The sequence below is a fragment of the Neophocaena asiaeorientalis genome, unplaced genomic scaffold (genome assembly GCF_003031525.2).
Source record: "Neophocaena asiaeorientalis asiaeorientalis breed wild unplaced genomic scaffold, Neophocaena_asiaeorientalis_V1.1 scaffold62, whole genome shotgun sequence".
Taxonomy (NCBI): domain Eukaryota; kingdom Metazoa; phylum Chordata; class Mammalia; order Artiodactyla; family Phocoenidae; genus Neophocaena; species Neophocaena asiaeorientalis.
The window spans coordinates 5,930,585-5,944,646 of record NW_020175191.1 but is presented as its reverse complement, the minus strand read 5'-3'; the positions used below and the strand labels follow the sequence as shown (position 1 = coordinate 5,944,646).

The window sequence follows — 14,062 nt, the reverse complement described above, 5'->3', positions numbered from 1 at the left end:
TTTTAATAACTACCCCTTCATAGTCATAAACTAATCCTCATACTATCTACAAGATAGATATTTCCCCCACTTTATAAATAAGGAAACTGAGGCTCAGAGAATCCTGAAGAAGTAAAAATCTAACCTACTTCAATGTGATTCTAAAGTTCACTCTTTCAAGTGCTATTTTTGATGTTGATTGGACTCTCCAAAAAGCAAGGGTACAAACACAAACAGCAGGATGCCCTTTTGGACTTGAGAATTTAGTTAGGCTAGTGGTTCTTAAATTTTTTGGACTCAAGACTCCTCATGTATTCTTAAAAATTATTGAGGATCCCAAAAACCTTTTGTTTATGTGGGTCATATTATCAATATTTACCAAATTAGAATTAAAACTTGGAAAAACTTATAATTTATTAAAAAAATAAACCCAGTATATTACCATAAATAAATTGTTAATGAAAAATAACTTTTCCAAACAAAAATTAATAAGAAGAGTATTACATTTTTGCAAATCTTTTCAGTGTTTAGCTTAATAGGACATAACTGGATTCTCACATCTGCTCTGTATTCAATCTGTCACCATATCACACATCACATAGTCTCTGGAAAACTCCACTGTACGCTCATGAGAGAAAAAGGCAAATAGCATCTTGCATTAGTTTCCTAGGGCTGCTGTAATAAATCTGTATTTGTGTCTCGAGGCTGCCATAACAGAGTACCGCAGACCAGGTGGCTTAAAACGATATTTATTCTCTGACAGTTCGGGGTATTCTCTGACAGTTTGGTGGGCCAGACATTTGAAATCAAGGTGGCAGCATGGTTGGTTCCTTCTGGAGGCTCTGAGGGAGAATTTGTTCTATGCCTCTTTCCTAACTTCTGGTGGTTGCCAGCAGTCCTTGGTGTTCCTTAGCTTATAACTCACTCTGATTTCTGCCTCTGTCCCCAATGGCATCCTTCCCTGTGTATTTCTATATGTCTTTCCTTATAAGAACAATAGTCATTGGTTTTAGGGGCTACTCTAATCTTGAATGACCTCATCTTAACTTGATTGCATCTGTAAAGACCCTACTTACAAATAAGATCACATTCATAAGTCCTGGTAGACATGAGTTTTGTGGGGATAAACTCAGTACAGTCCACCCTCTGGTTCCCCAAAATGTATACCCATCTCACATGCAAAATGCACTCACTCCATCCCAATATTTCCCAAAGTCTTCACCTATCATGGTGTCCTCTCCATCTATGGACTTGTGAAACTAGAAACAAGTTGTCAGCTTGCAAAATAGCATAAGACATTCCCATTCTAAAAGGAGAAAATGGAAAGAATAAAGGAGTCACCGATTTAAGTGTTTGCAGTGCAGCGGGGCAGATTTCCTAAGGTTTCAAAGCCTGAGCATAATTATCTGTGTCTTGATCTGCCCTCTGGGCCAGAGGCTTCACCAGCACCCCTCTCTAGACCCACAGATGCCTTGTGGGCCCCACCCTCTCAGTTGTTAGCCTGGGACAGTCTTATCCTCTGGGCACCCCATTTCCTGCTTATAGAAGTCCAGAAGTCTGGCAGCCTTCCTTCATTTCTTGTCTCTGTCCGCCAGGCCAAGCAGGCAGTGTTTCTGCTGATAGAACATTCTCAAAAACCATCAGTCTTCACGGATATCAAGGAGATCCACACCATTAGACGTGAGGGTTCTCCACAGGTCCTTCCTGGATAGTCTCACCTCTGTTCCTAGCTTCTGCTGAGATGGTTGATTATACTCATGGTCACAAATCTAATTTCTCCACTAGGTTTTCCAGCTGCACCCCTGATGAACTCTCCAGAGCATGCCTTAGCATTTCCTGCAATATGGACTGGCTGTGAATTTTCCAAATTATGTTCAGGTTCCTTTTTGCTGACCATTTCCTTCCTCAGTTTATCCCTTTCCTCTTGTTTACTATAAGCAGCAAGAAACCAGGACACATCTTCCATGTTTTGCTTGGAAACGTCAGCTGGAAATCCAATTTCATTGTTTATAAGTTCTACTTTTTACCCAAAAGCAGAACACAATTCAGCCAAGTTTTCTGCCACTTCGTAACAAGGATCACTTTTCCTCCACTGTCCAATAACATATTCTTCATTTCCATCTGAGGTCCTAGCAAAATCACCTTTAATGTTCTTATTTACTACCAACATTCTGTTCATGATGTAGGAATTCTCTAAGATGCTTGAAGTGTTCTTTACTTTCCCCATCACTTCCTTCTGAACCCTCACCAAAGTGCTTTTACTGTCCATTATTTCTACCAACAGTCTCTTCAAGGTAATCTTGACTTTCTTCTATCATGTAGCTCAAAATTCTTCCCGGTTTCACCCATTACTTGATTCCAAAGCCACTTCCATATTTTTAGGTATTTGCTATAGCAGTACCTCACTTCCTGGTACCACAATTTGTTATCAGTTTCCTGAGGCTGCCGTAACAAATGACCACACTGGGTGGCTTAAAACAATGGATATTTATTCTCTTGCAGTTTAGGAGGTCTGAAACCAAGGTATTAGAGTTTGTTCCTTCTGGAAGCACTGAGGGAATTTGTTCCATACCTCTTTCCTAGTTTCTGGTGGTAGACAGAATCCTTGGTGTTCCTAGGGTTGTAGCTGCTGTCACTCCAATCCCAATTTCTGCCTCTGCTGTCATGTGGCCTCCCTCCCTGTGTGTCCTCACATGGCATTTTTTTTTTTAATTTTAATTTTACTGGAGTATAGATGTACAATGTTGTGCTAGTTTCAGGTGTACAGAAAAGTGATGAAGTTATACATATATTATTCTATTTTAGATTCTTTTCTCATATAGGTCATCACACAACACTGAATAGAGTTCCCTGTGCTATACAGCAGGTCCTTGTTGGCCATCTACCTTATATATAGTAGTGTATGTTTATCCCAAGCTCCTGATTTATCCCTCCCCGCCACATTTCCCCTTTGCAAACCATAAGTTTGTTTTGATATCTGTAAGTCTGTTTTGTAAATAAGTTCATTTGTATCATTTTTTAATTAATTCCACACGAGTGATATCATATATTTGTCTTTCTCTTACTTCATTTAGGATGATAATCTCTTGGTTCATCCATGTTGCTGCAAATGGCATTATTTCATTATTTTTTACGGCTGAGTAATATTCCACTGTATATATGTACCACATCTTCTTTATCCATTCATCTGTCAATGGACATTTATGTTGCTTCCATGTCTTGGCTATTGTAAATAGTGCTGCAGTGAACATTGGGGTGCATGTATCTTTTTGAATTATGGTTTTCTCCAGATATATGCCTGGGAGTGGGACTACTGGATCATATGGTAGTCCTATTTTTAGTTTTTTAAGGAACCTCCATACTGTTCTCCATAGTGGTGGTACCAACAGTGTAGGAGGGTTCCCTTTTCTCCACACCCTCTCCAGCATTTATTGTGTGTAGACTTTTTGATGATGGACATTCTGACCAATGTGAGGTAGTACCTCATTATAGTTTTGATTTGCATTGCTCTGATAATTAGTGATGTTGAGCATCTTTGCATGTGCCTGTTTTTTTTTTTTTTAACGTAGAGCTGCATGAGCTGTTTGTATAGTTTAGAGATTAATCCCTTGTTGGTTGCTTTGTTTGCAGATATTTACTCCCATTCTGGGGGCTGTCTCTTCATTTTGTTTATGGTTTCCTTTGTTGTGCAAAAGCTTTAAGTTTAATTAGGTCCTATTTGTTTATTTTTGTTTTTCCTTACTCTATGAGGTGGATCCAAAAAGATATTGCTGAGATTTATGTCAAAGGACGTTCTTTATTTTCCCCTAAGAGTTTTATAGTGTCCGGCCTTACATTTAGGTCTTTGATCCATTTTGAGTTTATTTTGGGGTATGGTGTTAGAGAATGTTCTAATTTCATTCTTTTACATGTAGCTGTCCATCACATGGCATTCTTATAAAAGCAAATCATTGGATTTAATCTTATCTAGAATGACCCATCTTAACTAATTATATTTGTAAAGACCCAAATTCCAAATAAGATCATTCATAGGTTCTGCTGCTTAGTTTGGAAGGCCTTTTCAAGAAAAAGTTGAAAAAGGCACCACATTTCAGTTCTAAGTCAATGTTAAAATCAGCTTCTCCCTCTTTTTCTTTTTCCTCTTCTTTTCTTCCAAGTGGCTGGTAGCATCAGCAAAAAACATAACTTCACTTTTTGCCTCACATTCCCTCTTGAGATAATCAAGACCTGCCATGTTGAAGCCGATAACATCCTGAGAAAGAATACAAGAGAGATTAAATAAACTGCCTCTCAATTCAGTTCAATATCACAGCATATGTGAGTCAGGGGAACCAAAGCTTCATGTGTTGTTACTCATCCTTCCCTAAGGGTTTTCCTTGTTTGTTTGTTTTTTTGTCTACTAGCTCTAACAAAAACCTCATCTTAAATATACATGCATGTCAGGTCAGTATCACCAAAGATAGGGCACATCACACTATGCTACTTGTAAGTAACATACACGCTAGAATTTTCCCCTCCTTGTTCTGTCTCTGCGAAGATACTTACCCGGACTTGGCTGACTTTTGAAATAGTTGTTTCCTTTAATTTTTCAATCACTGGCACAAGCATTTGGTTGCTAGTGATCTGGCCGAAGTGAATCCTAACAAAAATAAAACCAGGCATGTCACAAAGAAGGATGGTGGTTCTAGCTCTACCTATCCCTTCTAGAACTAGCAAACAGACAAAATGTCCAAAAAAAAACACTTTGCCGATCATGGGAATACAGAAATGCTTCTATGACAAAAAACTAAAGAAGTTTCTTCCTACTATTCAGTTCTAGCCAATAACAATTTTTAAAATACTATCCTAACATTCAACTCATTTGCAAAGCTGACTCTGCAATCTACCCGGTGGCCACAGATTTTGACAACAGCATTCTATGGAACGATCAGAGGAAAATGAGCCTTCTAAGAATTGCTAACTCAAAGATTTATTAATATTTCAGCCAAAAAAAGAGATGATCAAACTCTAACCTAGAGTACCAAGATGCCCTTGATGATTCATGCTCCTTTAACCTCCACATTCACCCTCACCCTCAGTTGTGACCTGCCATATCTACCTGTGAGGTAGCACCCATCTACCACCCCAATATGCTAGAAACATTCACTGTGTTTCTCTTAGAATCAGTAACCCCGATTCAATAGCACATATGCCATAGCAATTAAAAAATAAACTGTAAATATGACAACGGAATAATATAAACATATTGTTCTTCATTTGCTACTATCCTGAAAGAAATAAAGGAATGAAGGGTTAATGATCATGAAAAAAGGCCAATTCACCAAATACACCTGTTTTCTTTTTAACTATTTGGTATTGGCTGAGCAGTTTCTGATTTCCTAATTAATAGCATTTTAAGGAATGTTCAAATTTGCCTCTATTCCTGTCCTCTGATATAACAGCTTGAGACTGGGGGACAGAGTGGGAGATAAGAATATATTACGCCTTTGTAAATATATTTTCCCTCTGTTACATATTAATAAGAATTCTTCCTATTTAAGAATATAATCTAATGAACATTTTCTTTATGTTTCTTAGTTCCCTCCAAATATGCCCCTATCCTTCCATTTGTACTTGTAGAGACCTGGGAAATAAACTGACTACTCCTTAAAATGCTATTATGAAAACAAAACCATTTAGTTTAAACTCAATAGTCAAAAAGAAACACTGAGGCAGACTGGCTATTCAGAGATGGGCTTTCAGCAAACTAACTAGAACCGGAGCTGCTACCTTAGACTGTAACCTGGAGACCTCTGCCTGCCTGAGCATCCTTAGCAACATAGTACCTCATGCTACTTAGAGTTGGGTCATCACTATCTGCATTTTACGAGCAAGACTGACTCCAAAGGATAAGAATTATGTCAGGCAGCACTGAAATTCCCAACAGCCTCTGAAACGGAAACATCACATTTCTTAATCCCAAAGCATGGACAGCTTCAGGTGAGGCACTACTGGAGCAGTTATGCAGATAAGACATGATATTCTTTTGGAAAGGACGTTACCTGAGGAGAAAGAAGAGGCACCTACATAGAAGTTCAATATCAGAGCCCAGCTGGATGAATTCATTAAAGAGCTTAAGAATGTCTGGGACGTAAGAGAAAGGCAGCACAAGCAGAGATTCTTCCAGCTCACTGAAGAGGAAAAAATAAACATTAAAAATGCCACGTTTCTTAACATGGTCAATTTAAAAATCTTTTCCTCTCCTATTTTTTTCTTCTACTTTTATACTTGAGTAGATCTTACCCATCCAGAGTTAAACATACATCAGTATTATGAATGGTTCTCTCTTTTCAACGTTTTGGTTTTTTATATTTAGTATTTTAACCTACTTGATGCATTCTGGTCCATGGCAGGGTAGGAGAATCTGTTTTTCTTTCAGATAACCAATTTCTTTAAAGCCTTTTGTTGTATATCCCATCTTTATATGATACTTCTTTTACCATTTATTGAGTCCCTCTATATCATAGAGTGTTCTAGGGCTTTAGAGTCTGTTTTCATAACTGATTCTGACAACAATCCTGTACTGTTTTAATTTTGCATTTTTACAGTTTTTTAATCTAGGAGAACAGCTCCCTCTTGTTCTTTTTCTTGTTTGTTTTACTTTTCTTGAGCTAGTTCTATTATCATTTCATCAATTCCAACTAGAACTCTCAAGAGGATTTCAATTGGGATCACAAACCTATAGACTAGTTTAAGAAAAACCAAATCTTTAAAACACAGAATCTTCCCATCTAGGAATGCATCGTACCTCCATTACTCTAAATTTTCTTTTACATTTCTCTAGCAAAGTTTCATTATCTTAGATAGGTCCTGTTTGTTTCTCGTATGGGAAACTCAGATATTGTGATTTGTTATTAAAAAAATGATAACTCTCAGTAGATCAAACTCAAATATTATTTCAAAAATGAATGACAAAAGATATAAAAAAATTCTTAAAAAACCGGTAAGAGAAACAACTATAAAGCACAAGAAAAGGAAAGTAAAAATTCACAGGAAAAAATACAAATGGCCAACAAATATAATAAAATTTTAACTTTGTTAATTAAAAAGGAAAATAATGCAGTACCACCTTTTGCCTCTCAAACCAGCAAAGAATTTTTTAAAAGCTGGTAAAAGTCATTACAAGCACTCTGACAGTAATTAAGCAACATAAACCTTTAAAAAGCTCATGTCCATTGATTAGTTAATAGACTGCTAGGACCCTTAAGAAAAATAATCAATGATGATGACAAAAATTTATATATAAAGGTGTTTACTAAGGCAGTATTGGTAACAGCCAAACACATATGCACCACCCAATAGTAACTATATATACAATGGAATATTTTGAACTAATTCAATGATGTGTTTTTGAAGAATATTACTAAAGTGAGCAAGTGCTCAGGAAATATTCTGTGAAAAAGGACAGGATATAAAAATGTATACATATGATTCCAACTGTGTATGTATACAGAAAATAAGCCAAAGGAAATATACAACAAAAAATGTTAGCAGTTGGTACCTGTGACTGAATTATAGATGATTTCATTACCTATGATATAAAGTAGCACTGCCCTTCATTTGTGCTTTTTAAAAGTATTCAATATCTCCCTTCATATTTTAGGAGGAACCTTCTAGTTCTAATTCAAAAAGAACATTATAATGAATTATTTTCCATCAAAATTTTGACATAGTTAAACCTCTAAAGAAGATAACCATCAATTATAATGTCTGTTTATCTCATGTTCGGTAAATGGTATTAGCTGTAGTAACTGTGCATCGGCACTCACCTTGACTTGATTCCTTTAAAAATCTCCAACACATAAGCTGAAGGCTATAAAGGAAGTGTGACAGCATTAGTGATACTCTTGATTTCTTACCTGAAGCTCTCTAATTTCCATCTCCTGAAAACCAGGGATATCTCTCCTTCTTATGAGAAACTGTTCTAAAAAGGGCAGTACGTGCACAGGCTTAGACTGAGTCAGATCTGGGTTCACAATCCAGCTCTGCCACTTATCAACTATGTTCCCTTCGATCTGTAAGTCAGAACAATCTCCTATCTATAAAATGAAGACACACTGACTCACATTACTATTGTGATGAATGAAACATGCAAGTATTGAGTAATTAAAGATCACTAAAAGCATACATTGTCCCAGTATTCTCCCTCTCTCCTCTTTTATCTGACTAATTTATATCAACTTTTCCTCCAAAAACTTCAGTTTCAATGAACAGACTCTTCAGAGGGCTGTGGATACTAAACATAAATAAGCACTAAAAAAAGAATGCCAGTCCAGTCCAACCAGAAAGGATGACTTGAAGTTACACTAAAATGGTCCTTTTGAAATACAAAATGTCTTAGAGGATTCCAGCATTCAAGAGATTTTTAATGACAAAGTATTTCCCAATATGTCTATTCTAAAATCATAACGCCTCTTCACTTCCTCTCTTGTGCCTGAAAGTAACCTAAGAATAACCAAGGGGAAACCATTTGTCTACTCACAGAGATACTGCCATAAGCCATCAGGATGGGGTTGATGGGAAGAGGAACCTATGAAGAAATTATTAAATCAAGTCATTAAAAAACAAGCCTTTGATAGTGCTTATCACAGGCAGGGTCATAACAATATTTTGCACTTTTGAAAAGAGAGACCCTAAAAACTGACCCTGAAGAATTATTAAATTATTTAATAATAACTTTTAGTTTCAATACTGCTTATTTATGAATGAGTCTGGGCAATACATTTCATCTAGAAATCCGAAATGTTTACCCTGCCTCCCAAACAAAAGGAGGAATCTGGGTTTTTAACTCAATACAACAATCACCATGATCTCAAATTAACTATCCTTGGCTTTTTATTAAGACAAAGCTTCTCAATTCCTTCCTTCTAATGTTTGAATTAGAAAAGATTCTACTACATTTATCCCATTTCCTGATCTGAGTTAATAAATCCCCAAATGATGTTTTTTTCCTCAGGAGTTGTCTCCATTTATAAATGTTTCTCAGACCATAACTTAATGGACTGTCTTACCTCTTTCCCTGCAGCTTTACAAATGGCTTTGTGTTCTCTCATTTTTGCAGTTTCTTCTCGGTATAGCTCAATAGCCTCCATGATCCTCTCAGCCTACACGGATGATGGCAAAGGACAGAAGTCATCACAACAAACTCACCATCCCACAACACTGAAAAGGCCTGACGAAAAGTTACCAAATGAAATTGCTTGAATCAGTTTAATAAAAATGTGCCAATAGTGTGCCAAACAGCATTCAAAGATGTCTTCGGGGTTTTTTTTGTTTTTTTTTAAATTTTACTTATTTTTGGCTGCATTAGGTCTTCGCTGCTGCGCACAGGCTTTCTCTAGTTGCGGTGAGCGGGGGCTACTCTTCGTTGCGGTACGCGGGCTTCTCATTGTGGTGCCTTCTCTTGTTGCGGAGCACAGGCTCTAGGTATGTGGGCTCAGTAGTCGCAGCACGCGGGCTTAGTTGCAGCATGCAGGCCCTAGAGCATGCAGGCTTCAGTAGTTGCAGCACGTGGGTTCAGTAGTTGTGGCTCGTGGGCTCTAGAGTGCAGGCTCAGTAGTCGTGGTGCATGGGCTTAGTTGCTCCATAGCATGTGGGATCTTCCCAGACCAGGGATTGAACCCATGTCCCCTACTATGACAAGCGGATTCTTAACCACTGCGCCAGAGGGAAGTCCCTGATTTTTCCTTTTTAATTTACAAGGAGACTGGGTCGTGGATTCAGGTGAGACTACAAGTGGACACACTGAGTAGGGCAACTCCCAGGAACACCTGAGAGGTGCCACTTTCAGGAGATCAAACTTTCCTTTCTAGAAACCAGGCACTGATCCAACAGATTCAGCACTACTTCTGTCCTTGGTTACAAGGGAGGAAAACAGAGGTTATGATCTTCATCTGTAAATTTCATCAACTTTTTGCCACAAAAGGCCTATCTGGTTGGGATCCTATTTAAAACTGAGATACAGGGGCTTCCCTGGTGGTGCAGTGGTTGAGAATCTGCCTGCTAATGCAGGGGACACGGGTTCGAGCCCTGGTCTGGGAGGATCCCACATGCCACGGAGCAGCTAGGCCCGTGAGCCACAACTACTGAGCCTGTGCGTCTGGAGCCTGTGCTCCGCAACGGGAGAGGCTGCGATAGTGAGAGGCCCGCGCACCGCGATGAAGAGTGGCCCCCGCTTGCCGCAACTGGAGAAGGCCCTCGCACGGAAGCGAAGACCCAACAGAGCCCAAGATAAATAAATTTTAAAAAATAAAAATGAGATACAGGAGAGCGATCAAGATGGCAGAGTAGAAGGGACGTGAAGCTCACCTCCTCCCACAACTACATCAAAAACATATCTACATGTCGAACAGTTCTCACAGAATGTCTACTGAATGCTGGCAGGAGACCTCAGACCCCTGAAAGGGCAAAGAAAATCTCCATGTAACCAGGTAGGACAAAAGTAAAAAAAAAAAAAAAAAAAAAAAAAAAAAAAAAAAGAAAGTAAGGAAGTCATCGGGTCAGGACCTGCGCCCCAGGCAGGGAGCTGTGAAACAACAAGAAAGGTTCCTGCATCCTGGGAAGTGCCCTCACCGGCAGGGAGATCAGCCAGGACAGAGGGAGCGCTTCAGAGCTTTGGAGGAGAAAACAGCAACCGATCTGCAGCAGCTAGAATAGAGACCTGCACAGAGGGTCAGTGCACCTGCTCTACACTCCCCAGCCTGAGATGCACGTCTGCCAGAACGGGCAAGGGCTGGGTGTGGAAACTTGGGCTTCGGAGAGGTGCTGTTGTGTGGGCAGTGTGCGAGGGGAGGCCCGGGAGCCACCCTGCAGCCGTTTTCCCTGAGCGAGCTCTCAGGCGGCAGGACACGGCCTACATGAGCTCCAAGAGTGATCATGAGCTGCCTCTGCTCCCATCATTTGCTCCGGGGTCACACATGAGCCACCACTGCCGCTGAGAACCCCACGACCAGGCACCAGACACTGCATCTGCACACCCTCTATTAAGGGGATAATGGCCGGCACACGCTGAGCAAAGAGGCATCCATACGAAAATCAGCCCCTGCACCAAAAATATTAAACCCACACAGGCTACACAGGGATGCTCCCACATAAAAAGAGCCCTCCAAGACCACAGTAGATAGACCTCTTCAGTCTAACAGACACTGATTTCAAAAAGGAGATAATGAAAATACTGAAGGAATTAAGAAAGGCTATCAACAGAAATGCAAAGTACTATAAAAGGGAACTAGAAACAGTAAAGAGGAACCAAGAAAAATTAGAAAACTCATTTGTCAAGACAAAAACTGAACTACAGGCAACGAACAGCAGAATAAATAATGTAGAACGAATAAGTGACCTGGAAGATAGAATGATGGAAATCACCCATCAGGACAGCAGACAGAAAGCCAAATGAGAAAAAAATGAAAGCAATATAAGAGACCTATGGGATAATATAAAGTGTACCAATCTACACATAATCGGGATTCCAGAAGGGGAAGAGAAAAGGGGACTGAAAATGTATTTGAAAAATTATGGCTGAAAACTTCCCAAGCCTAAAGAAGGAAACAGATAAAGCAGGTACAGGAAGCACAGAGGGTCCCAAACAAGGTAAACCCAAACCTACACCAAGACATATTATAATAAAAAAGGCACAAGTTAGAGATGAAGAGGATTCTCAAGGCAGCAAGGAAAAAAACAGTTAATTATAAGGGAACCCCCATAAGGCTATCAGCAGATTTCTCTACAGAAACACTGCAGGCCAGAAGGGAGTGGCAAGATATATGCGAAGTCCTGAAAGGGAAGAATGTGCATCCGAGGATACTCTAGCCAGCAAGATTATCATTTAGAATAGAAGGAGGGATAAAGAATTTCTCAGACAAGCAAAAACTAAAAGAATATAGCAATACTAAACCTATCCTGAAGCAAATATTGAAAGGTCCTCTCTAAGCAGAAAAGTAGGAAGAATATATAGGGAAGAGAAAATTCACAATTGGAAAACAACTCACATAAATAAGCCAGTACACAGATTAAAAAATAAAATTTTTGTGAACGTGATGATACCACAATGAATAGCAAAAGCATGAACGTGAAGATGTAAACAGGACATCAAAATCATAAAATGTGGGTGAGGAGAGTAAGAAAAGGTAGATTTTTCTTTTTTTCATTTCCTAGAATGTGTTTGAGCCTATATGACTACCAGTCTAAGGCAAGTAGATATAGGACGGGGTTAACATACTTGAAAAACAGGATAACTACAAATGAAAAACATACAATAGAGTCACAAAAACCAAAAAGAAAAGAATATAATATGAAAGAAACTCATCAAACCACAAAAGGAAAAACAAAGAAAAAGGGACAAAGATGAAATATTGAAAGGGAGGGAATGTAAAAAGATATTTCATGCAAACAGAAATGACAAGAAAGCTGGGGTTGCAATACTCATATTGGACAAAACAGACTTTAAAACAAAGCCCATAAAGAAAGACACTATATAATAATAAAAGGATCAATACAAGAAGAGGAGTTTACGCTCATCAACATGTATGCACCCAATATAGGAGCACCCAAATACATAAAACAAACACTAATATACAGGGACTTCCCTGGTAACACAGTGGTTAAGAGTCCACTTGCCAATGCAGGGGACACGAGTTCGAGCCCTGGTTCGGGAAGATCCCACATGTCACGGAGCAACTAAGACCATGTGCCACTACTGAGCCTGCGCTCTAGAGCCCACGAACCACAACTACTGAGCCTACGTGCCACAACTACTGAAGCCTGTGCACCACAACAAAGAGAAGCTACCACAATGAGAAGCCCTGAGGGCCCCGAGACCCAAAAAAAAAAAAAAAAAAAAAAAAGAAAATACTAATATACATAAAGGGAAAAACTGACAATAGTAGGAGACTTTAAAACCCTACTCACATCAATGGACTGATCTTCTAGACCAAAATCAAGGCAACAGAGATCTTAAATGACACAATAGAACAGTTAGACTTAATTGATATTTTCAGGACATCACATCCAAAAAAACCAAAATACCTTTCAAAATTGCAACCCAAAACTAAAATACTTAGCAAAAGACCTGACCAAGAAAGTGAAAGACTTATACACTGAGAACTATAAAACCTTAATAAAGAAAATTGAAGATGATTCAACGAAATGGAAAGACAGGGACTTCCCTGGTGGCACAGTGGTTAAGAATCTGTCTGCCAACACAGGGCACACGGGTTCGAGCCCTGGTCCAGGAAGATCCCACATGCCGTGGAGCAACTAAGCCCATGTGCCACAACTACTGAGCCCACGCTCTACAGCCGGCAAGCCACAACTACTGAGCCCACGTGCCACAACTACTGCAGCCTGCGCGCCTAGAGCCCGTGTACTGCAACGAAGAGTAGCCCCCACTCACCACAACTAGAGAAAGCCCGCATGCAGCAATGAAGACCCAATGCAGGCAGAAATAAATAAATAAATTTATTTATTTTTTAAAAAAAGAAATGGAAAGATATCCCATGTTCTTGGACTGGAAGAATACTGTTAAAATGGGCATACTACCCAAGGCAATTTACAGACTTAATGTGATCCCTATCAAATTACCCATGACATTTTTCACAGAACTAGAACTACTGCAACGAAGAGTAGCCCCCACTCACCACAACTAGAGAAAGCCCGCATGCAGCAATGAAGACCCAATGCAGGCAGAAATAAATAAATAAATTTATTTATTTTTTAAAAAAAGAAATGGAAAGATATCCCATGTTCTTGGACTGGAAGAAAACTGTTAAAATGGGCATACTACCCAAGGCAATTTACAGATTTAATGTGATCCCTATCAAATTACCCATGACATTTTTCACAGAACTAGAACAAATAATCCTAAAATTTATATGGAACCATAAAAGACCCAGAATTGCCAAAGCAATCCTGTAGAAAACTAACAAAGCAGGAGGCATAACCCTCCCAGACTTCAGACAATACTACAAAGCTACAGTAATCAAAACAGCATGGTATCGGCACAAAACGACACATCTGGACCAATGGAACAGAATAGAGAGCTCAGAAA

General features: G+C 39.1%; 1 protein-coding gene across 3 annotated transcripts in view; it reads right to left on the bottom strand.

Annotated features, from left to right (window-relative positions):
- Positions 1–3,797: 3,797 nt before the first annotated feature.
- Positions 3,798–14,062, bottom strand: part of WDR3 (WD repeat domain 3) — a 37,014-nt gene continuing 26,749 nt past the window's right edge. For all 3 annotated transcript variants that reach the window (XM_024764939.1, XM_024764940.1, XM_024764941.1), the window contains 6 exons: positions 9,030–9,122; positions 8,501–8,548; positions 7,788–7,831; positions 6,021–6,149; positions 4,525–4,618; positions 3,798–4,231 (listed from right to left, as the gene is read on the bottom strand). In XM_024764939.1, coding sequence (XP_024620707.1) covers positions 4,076–4,231; positions 4,525–4,618; positions 6,021–6,149; positions 7,788–7,831; positions 8,501–8,548; positions 9,030–9,122 — 564 coding nt within the window. In that variant the 3' untranslated portion in view covers positions 3,798–4,075. The remainder of the gene's footprint in view (positions 4,232–4,524; positions 4,619–6,020; positions 6,150–7,787; positions 7,832–8,500; positions 8,549–9,029; positions 9,123–14,062) is intronic.